This window comes from Poecilia formosa, unplaced genomic scaffold, assembly GCF_000485575.1.
Source record: "Poecilia formosa unplaced genomic scaffold, Poecilia_formosa-5.1.2 Scaffold647, whole genome shotgun sequence".
Lineage (NCBI taxonomy): Eukaryota > Metazoa > Chordata > Actinopteri > Cyprinodontiformes > Poeciliidae > Poecilia > Poecilia formosa.
In genome coordinates, this window is record NW_006800586.1 from 152,250 (window position 1) to 168,716 (window position 16,467).

The 16,467-nt window shown below is 39.5% G+C and overlaps 1 protein-coding gene across 1 annotated transcript in view; it reads right to left on the reverse strand.

Annotated features, from left to right (window-relative positions):
- The window catches only part of abcc1 (ATP binding cassette subfamily C member 1 (ABCC1 blood group)), a 111,517-nt gene that overhangs the window by 92,664 nt on the left and 2,386 nt on the right, over positions 1 to 16,467 (reverse strand). Inside the window, exon 2 of the mRNA XM_016666015.1 lies at positions 2,311 to 2,487. Within this exon, the coding sequence (XP_016521501.1) occupies positions 2,311 to 2,487 (177 nt within the window). The remainder of the gene's footprint in view (positions 1 to 2,310; positions 2,488 to 16,467) is intronic.

Consider the following 16,467-nt stretch of genomic DNA (forward strand, 5'->3'; position numbering starts at 1 on the left):
ATATATATATATATATATATATATATGGCCTCTCAGTCCAGAAATGTGCAGTTCTAGGCACAGCCAAGATACTGCGCAGAACCCTCAAGCTCCCAGGCCTCTGGTAGAGGACCCGAGCTCAGAGGATGAAAGAGACCACCCGCAGAGGGTGAGAAGGGAATTTTTTTTATATATATATATATAATTTAAAAAAATATTTGGTTATTTTTTTAAGCCCCTCTGTCATTTGACAGGTTATAATTAACACCTTTGACTGGTTCACATGGAGACATGACAGACTTTACGCAAAGAGTTCATCGCAGAGGCAACTAAAATCAATCAATAAAAAAAATCCTTTCTGAATATCATCTCATGGACACTGATCTAAATGCGTCTTTCTGACCGGGAGCTGACAGCGTATTGAAAAGTGATGGACAGGACACCTTGGTTAGGAAGCTCATTGCAAACCTCTAGTTGAAATGGCGCCTTTAACTCCAGTCTCCAGTACAGAACAGAGAAAACTAAAGAGGATGCAACGTTGTTTTAATCCATTTATTGTATAAACAGAGGAGCCAGCAGTTTATTTGGAGGAAATAAATAAAGGTGCAGAAGTTAATTAACCAATGCAGACGCGGCTCCGCCACTGCGAAGAATTAAACTTAACTCGCCCTGCAGTTTCAACAAATGGAGGTGAAGATGTTACCCTCCCACACCCAAAAGGAGAGCGATGCTCAGAAGGAGCGTGGCAGACGTAACATCTGTCCGTTATGGAGAAGCGAAAACGCACGCCCAAACCGCGCACAGGGTTTAAAAAAAAAAAAAAAAATCTCACAGAGTTCAATTGTTCGGTTTGGTTCATACAGATCTAACTGTCGATGAACCAGCGCAGATTTCTCTGCAGATGCGACCAGGAAGAATTTGTGAAGCTGTGCGTTCAGACCTCAGCAGGTGAAGTGCTGGTAATTTAAGTGGAGTCACTTAATTTGATTTATTATAAGTTATGGGGCCTCAGTCAGTGGTTTGTGTCACTATGGAGAAAAAGTTAGATGCATTTATCTGCTTTATGTGTGATGGGAAATATACAATGTATATACAGTGTATATAGTTACACTGCTTACGTTAATGGTGTTTTAAAAACAAAACCAGTAAAAACTTAACTGAGTTAATATGTCAGATTCCCTCCTCACCCTCGTCTTGATAAGAACAGAGAGCAGTCCGCTGGTTTCATGTCCAGACTGTGATAAAGCACAGCTGACACTTGGTGCGCAGACAGTTTCAACTTTACGCACAGAGAACATCGCAGAGCTCATTATTAATCATACTAAGAATAATATCTGTAAGAGAATCACCTCTGATCTGGACGCTTTAACGGACCAGAGACTTTGGAGCGTCTAGCGCAGCTGATCCACTTCTGCGGGGTTTTTCTCCCGCCGAGAGAAGTGAGTGCGGGATCAGAAAACGATCAGAGTTCTGCTGTCTTCTAATCACGTCATTTGGCGAAATGTTACCTGATTTCAAAAATGTTCTCGCAGAGAAATACTAAATGTTTTGTTTGATGTCTACAAATTGGAAATAAAATTATTTTTTTTTCTTTGACGGACAACAAAAAAACTCCAGCGCAACCTCTGCTCCAAACTACGAACGTTGTCGGCCCCTCTTCGTGTTTTTTTGTTTTGTTTTTTTTTTTTGCAGAGGATCAGCAAATAACTTATTGGTGTTTTACCATCACCAGGTATGAAGTGCTTTAGCCTTCGAGTTGCACCACAGCGCAGCACATTTGAAACATCCAGGAGATCAATATCAGCTTGTTTTTATGAGTACAAGTATAAAGGAGGCTGGTGTCGTGCCTGATATAAATCTATTTATATATGTCATCACATGGATTACCAAAATAACTAGCAGAACATGAGTTTAAAATGAACTAATCAACCACCGCTGTGTTCATGAGAGGCTTTTTAATGATCGCAAAAATAAATATCAAGCCTGAAAACCTGATATTGTAACGGACTGAATGTTATGTTTTTAATGTAATCTCTGGTTGGCTTGTGGAGAGCAGGCAGTTGCCTATAGCGAGCATGTAAAAGTGCAAGCAGATAGGTAGGAAACATAAATGACAAAAATGACAAAAATGTGAAAATGATGCCCACACAGACAGGTATGAATTGAAAAGTGTCAATATATTGACTGAGGAATCATATGATGACAATGTCATAAACAAAAACATATTAGCAGTAATGCAAACACGATTGTATTTCTAACTAAAGTAAAAAAAAAAAAAATTAACTTTAGCTAAAAGCAGAGCAGAAAATAAGACCAAAGGCTTTGACTCACAGTTTTTGCTTTGCTGAGGTGACTCATACATATGTAGCCACGGTCATGACTGTGGAGGTAGAGGAGGTAGATGGGGGCACACATCCACAGATAAAAACATGGCACCCACACCAGGACGGTATTTTGGAAACACAGAGTTAGGTCTGGATTAGACGTGTTCCACGTACTGTTCCAATCCTGTCGGAGACAAATGGATTGAAAAGGATTGGAAAAGGGCATGGTAAAACCAAAAAGTAGTAAAACGTTTGACTATGAATAATCCTAATAAGTGGCAAGGGAAATTATTAATAAAGATGGTCATCTTAATCAAAGTTAACAAGTCAGCACACCACCTGATTATCAGGAATTAATAGCCTAACAGCTCTCAGTCTCTCTCAGTTACTGTTTCATGAAGGAAGAAGTAAATTTATGCACTGAAATTTTGGATTTTCAGAGATTGCAATGAGGATAAATTAGCTCTGAAGTTAACAAAGAAAACTTGCTAAATGTTCAAACAACCAGTCCAAAATACAGACATATCAAACTGTTACAGCCCCTGGCCTCTTGAGGCTGTCCAGGCTCCCTTTTTGTTATGCAGGTTCAGCTGTGAGAGCACATCTTCCTGATTGGCTGCCTGAAAGCTGCAGGAGAACAGCTACACCATTGGACCAGCAGAGGATTGACAAGCCAATCAGACGTTGATGAGGCCCACCTGTAACATATAAAAGGCTCCTGAATCCATTCCTCCAGTGGGGCAGCTAGTTGGAAGAAGTTTTGTGAAGCTGTCCCCCCATGTTTGGTGTTTGCAACTGCTTTAGGCAGTTTGTTTTGAACCATTTTGTACAACTGCTGTGGCAGTTTTGAACTATTTTGTTTCTGCTTGTTCTGATAAGTAGCTTGACTGCTTTAGATTGCTTTGCCAAGCTAGAAGCTTGTTTGGGAGGCTTGGTGCTCCCTTTGTGTGTCCCCCCCTCTTTCTGTTATTTTGAGTTTACTTTGAATTGACTTGTGTGGACATTTTGTAACTTTAATTTGCACTTGATAATTTTGAGTTTGTTAACCCCTTTTGTTTTGTATTAGTTGGGTTAAATTGTATTGTTTTGAAAAACTTACTTTTGTAATAAATCACTTTACACTCCATTTGTTACTCTGGACACATTTTATGTTACTGCCCCTGTACCTCTAGGCCTTGGGGGCTTAACACAAACATTAAACTAGGCGTGCACCAAGTAATCAGCCAACTGATTTATCAACGCTGTTTTCCTTAGTTTTGGGAGATCGGTGATTGGCCAATACTTGCATGTCAAGCTGATTTTATCCCCCGATCTTATGTACCTCAAAAAAAGCCTAAAACTCAACCACTGTCCTCTTTCTGCTCTGCCATGAGAGGTTAGACTGACAAACTGGACCACCAGGTCATGTCTGCACGTTTGCAGTTACCCCACTCTCACCAACTCAGCAACTTTTTTGCTATATTTAGTGATGTTTCAGACAAATAAAAAACGATATTGGCTAAAATCAGAATTGGCAGGTCAGGCTTTTTAAAGATTGGTAATTGGCTAGAGAACTGCAATCAGTGCACCCCTACATCAAACCCACAAAATGCTGTGTACTGTATTGTGATCTAGACAAAGGATAATGTTTAAGTAATTGTGGAGAGCATAAAATTGGGAAGAGAAAATAAATGATGAATTTTTAAAAATTCAAGTACAAAAATAATAAAATGTGTTCAGAATCATTGCTTTGATTCTGCCAAATAAAAATCAGTGTTACCAATTGCTTTTAGAAGTCACTTTCAAGCAGGACAGCACCCTGACATATAGTCCAGGCTACAATGGCATGGGCAAACTCACTCACATTATATCATTCCAAACTATTTTCAGTCAAAAATCCAACTGGTAAATGTGGGAAAAGATTTACTAATACCTGCACACATCCATTCAATCTGACTGGGGTAGAGCTATTTTTCCAAAGCTAGTACAGCTATACCCCAAAAGACTTGCAGCTCTAACGGCAGACTTAGACTTTATTCATTGCACAGATATGACAGTGAATTTGACTATCCATCCATCCATCCATCTTCTTCCACTTATCCGGGGCCGGATCGCGGGCTAGCAGCCTAAGAAAGGAGGCCCAGACTTCCCTCTCCCCAGCACTTGTTTCAGCTCCTCCAGGGAAATCCCAAGGTGTTCCCAGGCCAGCCAAGAAACATAGTCCCTCCAGCATGTGTCGGGTCTTCCCTGGGGCCTCCTCCCGGTGGGACGTGCCTGGAATACCTTAACAGGGAGGCGTCCAGGAGGCATCCTAACCAGATGCCCGAGCCACCTCAACTGGCTCCTCTCGACATGAAGGAGCAGCGGCTCTACTCTGAGTCCCTCCTGGATAACTGGGCTTCTCACCCCATCTCTAAGGGAGAGCCCGAACACCCTACGGCAGGGGTGTCAAACTCCAGTCCTCAAGGGCCACTGTCCTTCAGTTGTTGGATGTGCCACAGGTACAAAACACCTGTGGCACATCTAAAAACAGATAAGATCTACAGTTATCTTGTGTATAGTTAAGTTCTCCAGAGCCTTGCTAATGACCTAATTATTCTATTCAGGTGTGGTGCAGCAGAGGCACATCTAAAAGTTTCAGGGCAGTGGCCCTCCAGGACTAGAGTTTGACACTTGTGCCCTACAGAGAAAACCCATTTCAGCCGCTTGTATCCACGACCTCATTCTTTCAGTTATGACCCAAAGCTCATGACCATAGATGAGGGTAGGAATGTAGATCGGCCAGTAAATCGAAAGCGTTGCTTTTTGACTCAGCTCTCTCTTCACCACGACTGATCGGTGCAGCGGCCGCTTCACTGCACACACTGCACCAATCGATCTGTTGATCTTCCGCTCCCTTCTTCCCTCATTCATGAGCAAGATCCCGAGATACTTAAACTCCTCCACCTTGGGCAGGTCACCCCTCCCATCATGGAGAACGCACTCTACCCTTTTCCGGCTCAATACCATGGCCTCGGATTTGGAGGCACTGATCTTCATCCCGGCCGCTTCACACTTGGCTGTGAACCACTCCACCGAGAGCTGTAGATCATGACCCGAATAAGCCAATAGGACCACATCATCCACAAAAAGCAGAGATGCGATCCTAAGGCCACCGAAATGGATCCCCTAACAACCTGGCTTGTTCTGTCCATGAAAGTAATGAGCAGAATCGGTAACAAAGGACAGCCTTGGTGGTCAAACCCTCACCAGCAATGAGCCCGACTTACTGCTGGCAATGCGGACCAGACTCTGACACTGGTTATATAGGGATCTGGCAACCCATATCAAAGGGCCCGGTATCCCATACTCCTAGAGCCACAGGGCTCCCCGAGGGACACGGTTGAACACCTTTTCCAAGACCACAAAACACCAGTTGTAGACTGGTTGGGCGAACTCCCACACACCCTCCAGGACCCTGCTGAGGGTATAGAGCTGGTCCAGTGTTCCACGACCAGGACAAAAACCGCACTGCTCTTCCTGAATCTGAGGTTCAGCTATGCGACGGACCCTCCTCTCCAGGACCCCTGAATAGAACTTGCCAGGGAGGCTTAAGAGTGTGACCCTTCTGTAATTGGAGCACACCCTCCGGTCCCCCTTTTTGAACAGTCTGCCAATCCAGGGGAAATGCCCCCGAAGTCCATGCAATATTGCAGAGTCGCATCAGCCAACACAACCCTACAACATCCAGAGCTTTAAGGAACTCCGGGTGAATCTCATACACCCCTGGGGCCTTGCAACCAAGGAGCTCTTAACCACCTTGGTGACATCATGGGTCAAGCTCTCCAATCCCCAGAGACTGGAGAGCCTAACCCAGAGTGCCCAGGCTCAGCTTTCTCAATGGAAGGCATCTTGGTGAGATTGAGGAGGTCTTTGAAGTATTCTGCCCACCAGCCCACAACACCACGAGTCGAGGTCAGCAGCACAGCATCCCCACTATGAACATTGTTGGTGCTGTACTGCTTCTCCCTCCTGAGACGCCAGATGGTGGACCAGAATTGCCTCAAAGCCATGAGGAAGTCTTTCTCTATGGCCTCTCCAAACTCCTCCCACTCCTGAGTTTTTGCCTCAGCAACCACCCGAGCTGCATGCTTTTTGAAATGCCAGTACCCATCAAATGCTTCCAGGGTCCCACAGGCCAAAAAAGCCCGATAGAACTCCTTCTTCAGCCTGACGGCATCCCTCACCGAAGGTGTCCACCAACAGGTTTGAAGGTTGCTGCTGCAACAGGCACTGATAACCTTGCAGCCACAGCTCTGACAAGCCGTCTCGACAATGGAGGCACGGAACATGGTCCACTCAGACTCGATGCCCCCCACCTTCCTCGGAACGCGTTTAAAGTTCTGCTGCCAATGGGAGTTAAAGCTCTGTCTCACAGGAGACTGCCAGATGTTCCCAGCAGACCTTCACAACAAATTTGGGAATGAAAGGTCTGATTGGCATCCTCCCCCACCACTGGTGCCAACTCATCACCAGGTAGTTGTCAGTGGACAGCTCCGGACCTCTCTTCACCCGAGTGTCCAAGACATGTGGTCGCAGATCTGATGAAACAATGACAGTCAATCATCGAACTGCAGCCTAGGGTGTCCTGGTGCCAAGTGCACATATGGACAGCCTTATGCCTGAACATGGTGTTCATTATGAACAATCCAAGACAAGCACAGAGGTCCAACAACAGAACATCAATCAAGTTCAGATCGGAGGCGGGCGAGGAAGGGCGGGTTCCTCCCAGGTCTTACTGTCATTGCCAACGTGAACGGTGAAGTCCCCCAGCAGAACAAGGGAGTCCCCAGGAGGGGCACTCTCCAGTACCCTCTCAAGGACTCCAAAAAGGGTGGATAATCTCAACTGATGTTCGGCACGTAAGCACAAACAACACTCAGAACCCGTCACCCCACCCGTAGGCAGAGGGAGGCTACCCTCTTCTCCACTGGGGTAAACCCCAACGGCCATAGGCTGTCATAATTTAACAAAAAAATAAAAATAAAAATCAAATATAATTTTTATTGACCACGACAGCCCATTGGTTGATTTCATTGACAGACATTAGGCTTATCCAATGAAATCCCTCAGTTCTCCTTGGTCCGCCCCTCCCCACCGAGGTTATAAATGGCGTCATTTCAGCTGACCGGAGTCCAAGAAAAGTGAGTGGACACGAGTCCAGGCAGGTCAGAGAAACTAAAAAGCGCATAAGCCCATTCAGAAAAGTGTCAAACTATCCAATAAGTTAATTACCACACAGTAACGTTAGAGGGTATTACTACTGTAAAGGCGGGGAGGGAGAGAAATTAATGTTGGAGGGGAAGGAAGGTAATGCAAGTAACGTGAGCGGGGAGGAGGGGATATTTAAGGGAAAATACTAATACGGGAGCACAGTGGGAGAGGGAGGTAAAATACAATAGTTTCCCCCCAAAAACGGGAGACTTGACAGGTATGGGGATAACAGGAATGATGACGGCCCGTGGAATTAATAATGAACACGTTCAGAGACATTTCAGTAATAAGAATTGTGAATTTCAATAGAAAATGTAATAAGGAACAATAAATAGAAAAATTAGAAAACAGCTATTGATACCATTTAAAAATGTTTAAAAATGACTTGACACATCTTCATTAAATACTATCTGGAGGAGTCATAGCCAAAATGTGGAAATGTTCAACATAGAAAATGATTGCAAGAATGTTTGGGTTGTGTAGTTAAATTTTGCTGTTAGTAATTACTTCAAGTGAACTTATTACACTACACCTGTTAAAGTATCCATGCTTTGTAAGGTTAAATTTGTCTGTATACGTACATATGTATGGTAAACTTATTGTCTGTAAATTGGTTTTCATAGAGTTAAGAATAAATCATATATTTCATATCATTTGTAATTTAAAGAAATAAACAGTGGCTGGTGAAATGTCTTTTCTCCACCAGCCATAGAGTCTGGTGGAGAAAAGTTTTTAATTCCCGCCCCTGCTTAGGGTTAGCGTTCCAGAGGTTCCTCTTCTTAGTGTGCCTTCTCTCAAATTTATATTATAAAATCAAATTTCAGATCTGCCATAACTGATTGATACCTGCTGGCCTCATTTTTGCAACCAGCTTCTGACTATAAGAAACCGGCAACTTCACCGGTGTCTTTATTTTCTTAGATAACTCAGATTGTTATTATGTTGATCTTTTATAAGACAACCATCGACTCTATTCTGAAATATGGCATTACTGGATGGTTTGGAAATCTTACTGTTAAATTAAAAATCCACATTTAAAGTCAGGTGAAAATGGCAAGTAAGATCATTAACATTCTGGGTCAATTCTCTACACATCTGTTTGAGCAGGCTACCATCAGGCAAGCTCAGAACATCTTGTCAGACAGGTCACATGCTTGCATCAGAATATGTCCTCCTGAATTCAGGGAGAAGATTCAGGGTTCCTTTGTGTAAATATAACTGTCTGAAACATTCGTTTGCACCATTCTCCATTAGCCTGATAAATGAAGAGACTAGTGGGGCTTGCACAGAGTACTAGGAGGTCCAGACAGTGATCAAAAGTAGCATGAAGAGAATGTATATGTGAATGGAAATTAGATGATTATGGGGATGTACTGATGATCTGACATTTGTGTTTTTATTTATTTTTGTTTTTATGTATTTATGGCTATTGTCCTTTTTGAATGTGCTGTTTTTATTGCTGTACTGCATTGCTTCCTGGACAAATTTATCCTACAGGAGGCTAATAAATTATCTTATCTTATGGTGATAGAAATTTGGCGCATCTAGCCCTCCATATTGTTTTGATTTTGGTAAGGTTGATAACACCATTCTTGGTGGCTTATTTTTCCAATAAAATTTGGTGATTATACCATGTAGAGACTTAATCTTAAATTCATACCTCTTTTACAAACACCACAAAATATTTTTAAACAATGGTTACATTTACCACTTTCACCTGCTGGCAGAACAGCGACTATTGAAATGAAAATAGTTCCTCAAATTAATTATTTTCCAGGTTACTCATCCAACCAACTAAAGAAGTGTTTAAACAGTTCTGACAACCTAGGAGATAATTTAATCCCAATGTAATATGGCTTGTGCATATTGCCATATTACATGGTAGCTATCTAAGAATAACCACATGTAATTAGATTACATGTAATCTAGTTATCTAAAATCTCATTTTCATAATATCCAATTGTGAAAATGAGATATTATGAAAATAATTGTAGCATTAAATATGATGGATAATTGATAGTTATGCTGTTTAGCAATATTGGTTTGAATTGTCTCTTCCGGTTTTAAATTATTTAAAGGGAGAATTGCAGATTTATTCCAGTTTAGATATTTTTGAGAATTGATTATCATGATTCTTTCAGTCATTGAACAATATGGGTCCTGAAGCAGCATATAAATTAATTTTATGTTCTGCTGATTTAATTGGAAATCCTTTTATGAGAGACTTTTGACGCATTGCTGCTGCAAGGGGTCACTGAAAATGGAAAACAAGAGAGAGAGAGTGGACATCCTTGCCTTGTGCCTCTTTGCAAGATGAAGTTCTTTGAAGTTGTATTGTTGGGTGTAACAGCTGTATTTGGCAATGTGTAAAATAACTGAATTCAATCATTAAAAGAATCTCCAAATACACTCTCTTATGAGTATATCTGATTTTTGTTTTAATATTGAAAACAAAAGCAACAATTTCCCTTTGACAAATGCCTTTTCAGCATCTAAATTTACAATAAGTAAGTAAGTAAGTAAGTAAGTAAACTTTATTTCTATAGCGCTTTTCACAGACCAGGGTCACAAAGTGCTGCACAAAGTGTAAGAAATAAATAAATTAAAAGCAACACACAAAACAATAAAACACAGTATTACGCTAAAAAACAAATTTAAAAAAGTGGGTCTTAAGTTGTTTCCTAAAAGTGTCTATACAATCCAGAGATCGAATGGTGCAAGGTAGCTCATTCCAGAGGCGAGGCGCCACAGCTTTAAAAGATCTGTCTCCTCGAGTCTTAAAAAGGGTCCGAGGAACCATCAGCAAGTTCAGATTGGACGACCTGAGGCTCCTAGTCGAAACATAAGGCTGGATGAGGTTCTTAATATAGTCTGGCGCCTGTCCATGAAGAGCTCTAAAAGTCAGTACAATGTCTGAATCTTCTTAAAAGACGTGTTAAAGCCATTAAGTTCAAAGTCTCCATATATTGTATGAAGATTGTCTGTTTTTAATCAAGCCAGTTTGAAATGAATTATGGATGAAATGATTTTCTCAATTCGGTTAATGTCTTGATTATAATTTTCATATCTGTATTCATCAGTGAGAGTTTTCAATAACTCTCACTGATGAAGAGGTGACAGTGACTTTGTCAGAACAGACCACTGGAAAGAACTGTAAATAGCAGCTGTTAAATTAAGGGAAATTATACCAGTTTGTTTTATTTCTTCTATTAATTTTTAAATATCTTGGATTAAGCTTACCCCGAAAATGTTTATAGAACTCAGCCGGAAAGTCGTTTGGCCCTGGTCCTTTATGGTTGGCATAAAATTTATTGCATTGGTATATTCTTTTTCTGTTACTGGAGCTTAAAGCATACTAATCTGTTCAAATGTGGTAGATCAATATTGTTTAGAGATTAGTTAACAAATACGATAATTCTAAATATATATAAAAGGCAACAATAAAAACAATATTGATCTGTTGAGACATTCAGTAAAGATATATATTTTCAGACTAAGGGGGAGGAGATTATTAAACTGGTTGTTATTTTTACAGCAAAAACTGGTTCTACACATTACTGACTGTGGAAGTAATTTGTGTAATTTGTGTTATTCTGAAAGTGTTTCATATTAAACACTTTCAGAGTTTAATATAAAATAAACATGTTTAAAATCCACAAATCACATACATTTTGACTGGTAGTTGACAAAACACCACACTGCAAATTTTGTATAATTTCCGAGAGCTCTCTTATGAATAGGGGTGAAAGGTAAACAAAGGTAAAAACCTGAACAGGTTATCAACGCTAAACCACTCGCACTTTTTTACTCTCTCTCTGTCATTTAAACACAACCGTTGCCATGGCAACTGCCTGCGCTCCACAAGCCGACCTGAGATTACGTTAAAAACATAACATTTAGTCCGTTACGATATTATGTTTGCAGGTTTGATTTATTTTTGCGATCATTAAAAAGCCTCTCATGAACACAGCGGTGGTTGATTAGTTCATTTTAAACTCATGTTCTGCTAGTTATTTTGGTAATGGAACCGAAACGCACAGAATTGCGCAACACCTTGTTGAAACAATAATTACTGAGATTATTATTGTTGTTGGGTCATTAATTTGAACACATTTTATAAATGTTGTTGTTGTTCTTTAATAAAGTTATGAACGTTTTGATAAGCCAGTCAGAGGAGGACCTGCTGGTCTCAGCGTCCTGGCGGCGTTCAGTTTGTCTCCTAATGCCGAGATCGACTCAAAACCTTCCTCTATCGACATATCGCCCCCCTGCTCTAGCAAAGCAGGAAGAGTTCAGAAACAATATGAAATGGGGAAAAAAAGTTATTTATTAACTGATTAAGCCGCTATGATACCTGATAAATTGTTCTTGAAAAACTAATCAGTCACGGCTGCACAGTGAACCCAATGATTCTTTACAGCAGACAGCCGCTCCCCTCTCTTGCAGGTACTGCGTACCCCCACTAAATCTTTTAGGGGTACGCAGTACCTGAACGTACCCCCCTACTTTCACCCCTGCTTATGAGCATATTTAATGCTGTCTAGTATGGGGTGCCGTTTATAAAGTTACGCAGTAAAAAAAATTACAGCAATAATTTGGTTAAATAACTTGTCATAAGAAAAATCCTATACAATTTTCATCCATGTTTTCACCATGTTATTCATATATTTAGATATGTCAGAGTTACAAACTAAATATTTAATTCACCAGCATTTATTTAAAATGAAATATTAAGCATACAAATTAAATATGTAGTACCTGCAGGTACATTTAACCAAAATGTTAAAAACTGTGCATCGTCATATTTCTTATTTATTTATAGATGTAAGGCATTTTTGGGTTTGATTAGTTGATAATGTGATGCCATGAATAAGAGAGTTAAATACAAATGAGGGTTAAGGTTGTGTGGTGGGTGTTTTGTCTGTTTTATGAGTTTCCCTGCATTTAATCCAGGTATGATGCTGCAGAGACGCATCTAAAGCAGGACAGAGGGTCCTGATGCTGAAGAGATGGACTCACTGGATGAGCTCGGCTTTCTAGTCTCCTTGGAAGACATATTAAAAATCCTGAACCAACAACTGGAGTCAGGAGCTGTTCAGAAATAAATAGTATGCATTATTCTTTGAAAACTTAATTAGCCTTTCTCTTCACATTATTTTTGTCTTCTATAAGGGGCAGAACTGTTTAAATATTGACTTGTAAATTCTTTGTTACTTTTTTAGGTAGATCTTTGAGGAACCTGAGAGCTGCTGTCTGCAACATTTTATCCAGAACAGTAGAGCGAACAGTTGGAGAGAGAAGTGTTTCTGCTCACTAGCACTTGGTGACTGAAATATTTAGTAAGTATAAGCTCATGTACCTTTCATCCTAAAATTTATGAATTGTTGTATATTAGCCAGTAGATGTCATGAAATGGTTCATTTTGATGATGAGGATAGATGCAGCTGGACCAGGTTATGATGAATATGGTGGTTTTAATGAAGAACACAGCGTACAGAAATCCAGGCAGCACAGTCGAGCGATAAGGCTTGGAGCTCAGAGACTGGTAGCAACTGGACATTGAGATACGACTAATGACAAACAACAGAAATGACTAGAGACAAACGACTAGAACCCAACAAGGTGGGATTAAATACATCAGGGGTAAACAGGGAACACGAGACACAGCTGGGATAAATCAGGGGCAATACACAGGGACTAATGAATCAAAACAACACAGGAACCTAAATCCTCACCATATGCTAATATGGTGAGGAAAGTTTTGTAGTTTCATGAAACTATGAAACATGTCTATTATAATACATGCCTCAGTTTAAAAAATACATATTTTGTCTGTTTTTCAGGAGCTGTGCCAAAGAATCAAGGGTCAGATTCAAAACACCAAAACAATTTTAAGAAGGGTTAAGGTTGTGTTTTTGTTTGTTTGGTTCCGTTTTCCCCATTTTGTGCATATGTCAATATTCATGACAGTAGTTCTGGTGTAAATATCTCTTAAAATTGTACTTTTAGGCGGTGGCGCTTTTTTTTGTAGATATACAAAAAAGCATTTTTTAATCATATTTTGTCTTGGTAGTCTTTGATGTTAATACTGTAAAATTAATAGATTCTTTGGAAAGTGAATAATGTTCTCTAAAGTACACAAACAATGTTCATCAAACGTTTAACAGAATTAGATATTCGGTTACTGTCAGTGAATGTCCAACCACTGTCAACCAACCATGGACGTTTAATAGTGTTTCAAATTCGCCAAACTAACGTGGCAAAAGTATGACTTTGAAAACTGAACATTCACATTTCTTTCTGTATGACAGGCTAAATAAACCAAGTTGTTGCTATTCATTTTTGATCGTGTGACTTTACAAACGGCACTCCACAGTCTTGCAGCAGCCGTGTGTTATGGATTGTGGGCAGCAGGGAAAGACAAATGTTTATGTGGGCGTGGCTTTTTAGGACCCCTTTACCGAACCAGGAAATAAACAATGCAGTAAGCTTTAAGAACTACAAATTTTTTGAAAAAATACTATCCGATTCCATAAGACACTCATTAAGAGCTCAAGAATAACTAATTAGAAAGACTTTTATTGGTCTTATATGGTATGTTGCCTTTTTTTAAATTAATCCGTGAAACAGTCAAAACACGTAAGAGCCATGGGATTTAAAATAACATGTTTAAAAAGATCAACTGGCTTTGTTATTTCATATCTCCCTCATATTGTATGATATTTCAAACAGATATCCACAGAAACAATAGCGAAATCTTGTTAAACACTGTTTCTGTAACATGTTATAGCTTATATCCTAGTTCATTTACAGAAGACATGGTTACCGCAGAGCTACGTAGCAGTATCATTTCTTCATTATTGTTGATATTTCTCGTAATTTAACTAAACATCTTTATTCTTTTCATCAAGTGACCATAAACTCAACCATAAGAGACAATGCTGAAAAAACAATTATTTTATAATGGGTTAAAATATTCACTCAAACAGATTATGAAAGTGTCACCAGTTAATCCAGGTTTGCTTCTTAAAGCGCGGGATGTCTGTGAGATGAGAATCAATGACAAGTAGGATTATCTGACTTCCGACGGCCCATATAGATTAGTGGGTAAAACAGCGCTCTTGGAACTCAGCGACCACTGGTACGTGTTTAGTCTGATTAACTTTTTGGACCAGTTTATTTTATTGTCTAAAAAAAATAATATTTACTTGCTGCCAACGTTTTGGAGGTAATATTGTTTAACAGGTTTGCCACACAAACTTTAACTGTAAGAATATTGTCAGATTACCAAGTTGCACAGGTTTGCTTCTGTAGCCCAGTGATGTCTTAAAAGTGCACACAAAATAATGTGGCTTCCATTAAATGAGCAATGAATTAGTTTGCATGATATCAGAACTGTTTACATTTATTAATGTTTGCAGAGCATGTCAGTCAATACAAGACTGAGAAAACGTAAAATAATCGTCAGTACCAACACAATGCTGGATGATAGTACAAATTCTGACTGTTTAGTCTCCTCTTGAAGTGTGGTATTGTGGAAGTCAGCAGAAAAATATGAAAAAGTAATTTTGAGTCTTGATTTATTCTCAATGTCTTCCAACCAAAAACAAAAATCGAATGAATGACAACCGTTGGTGTCTTCATACCTCAGTTTCTCCCCTTCACAATAAAAGCATACATTCGGGTGTGAAATATATACATTGTATCCGCCACAGTATATTTTGGTGATCTTTCAATATATTCAATATTCCTTCATATACAAGGAATTATTATGTTTTGAAGAGATCTTAGAGAAAGTAGAGACATTTTCATATTCATTTATTGTTTGTCACGTTTTGATCAGGAAACGACACACCTAATGTTTTACAAACATCTGCATTGAGGACCCTGTTTGACTGTCACTAGTTAATCCAGGTCTTAATCCGGCTCGTTTTGTTTATAAGTTTATTTCCCTTCGTCAACAGCTTGCAAACTGTTTCCCAGTAGAGAACACAAGGACAAATACTGTAGATATGGCTCATAGTCTGTTGGTGGTATCTGACAGTATAATGTGGGAACTTTTATTATTGTAATTTTAGCTTGTCAATTTGGATATCACCACCAACCAAGTTGGTGTTAATTGGCTGTTAACTTTATATTATTTAGATGAGATTATTTTTGCAGTACAATTTACCGACATTACTTAATATTCGTCTCTATTTGGACACGTAAACACCACAAGCAACACCATCAGGTATGTGCTTTAAATTTTATTAAATATGATGACACCAACCTCATTGTTTAGCGACACTTAAAAAAAAAAGTTCAGAAAAAGTGCGTTTGCATTACAGGGTTTGAGTCAAAAACACACACTATGCTAGAAGTGTTAACAAGCAACACACACTACAGCAGGGGTGTCAAACTCAATTTCACCGAGGGCCACTTCAGCATATTGGCCACCCTCAACAGGCCACATTGACGGTACAAATCAGGAGTGCATCCCTGCTAAAACACCCCAGACAAAAGGTTGACTTCCCTCATTCAGTTCTGTAGAGGCTTATCAATGGTCCAGGTGTGTTAGAGAAGGAACCATCTAAAGTTGCAGATGGTAGCTCTGGAAAACTAGACTTGGGCAACCCTAGCATAAATGTATAAAAATACAATGTTAAAAATAAATTAAACATCTCATATAGTTGAATAACTGATTTTATGTATTGAAGTTTTAAATATTACATTTGAGTTTCCATGGATGTAAAATTACTGCTCAGTTTAAAAATTACAATATTTAAATCAGTGTTTAAAGGTAAGCAAACAAATAATAAAAACAAGTCACATGGGCAGACATTGTAGACTTTACGCAAAGATTTACTCTCTGAGGCAACTGAAATCAATTTAAAAAATCCTTTCTGAATATCATCTCATGGACTCTGAGCTAAATGCGTCTTTCTGACCG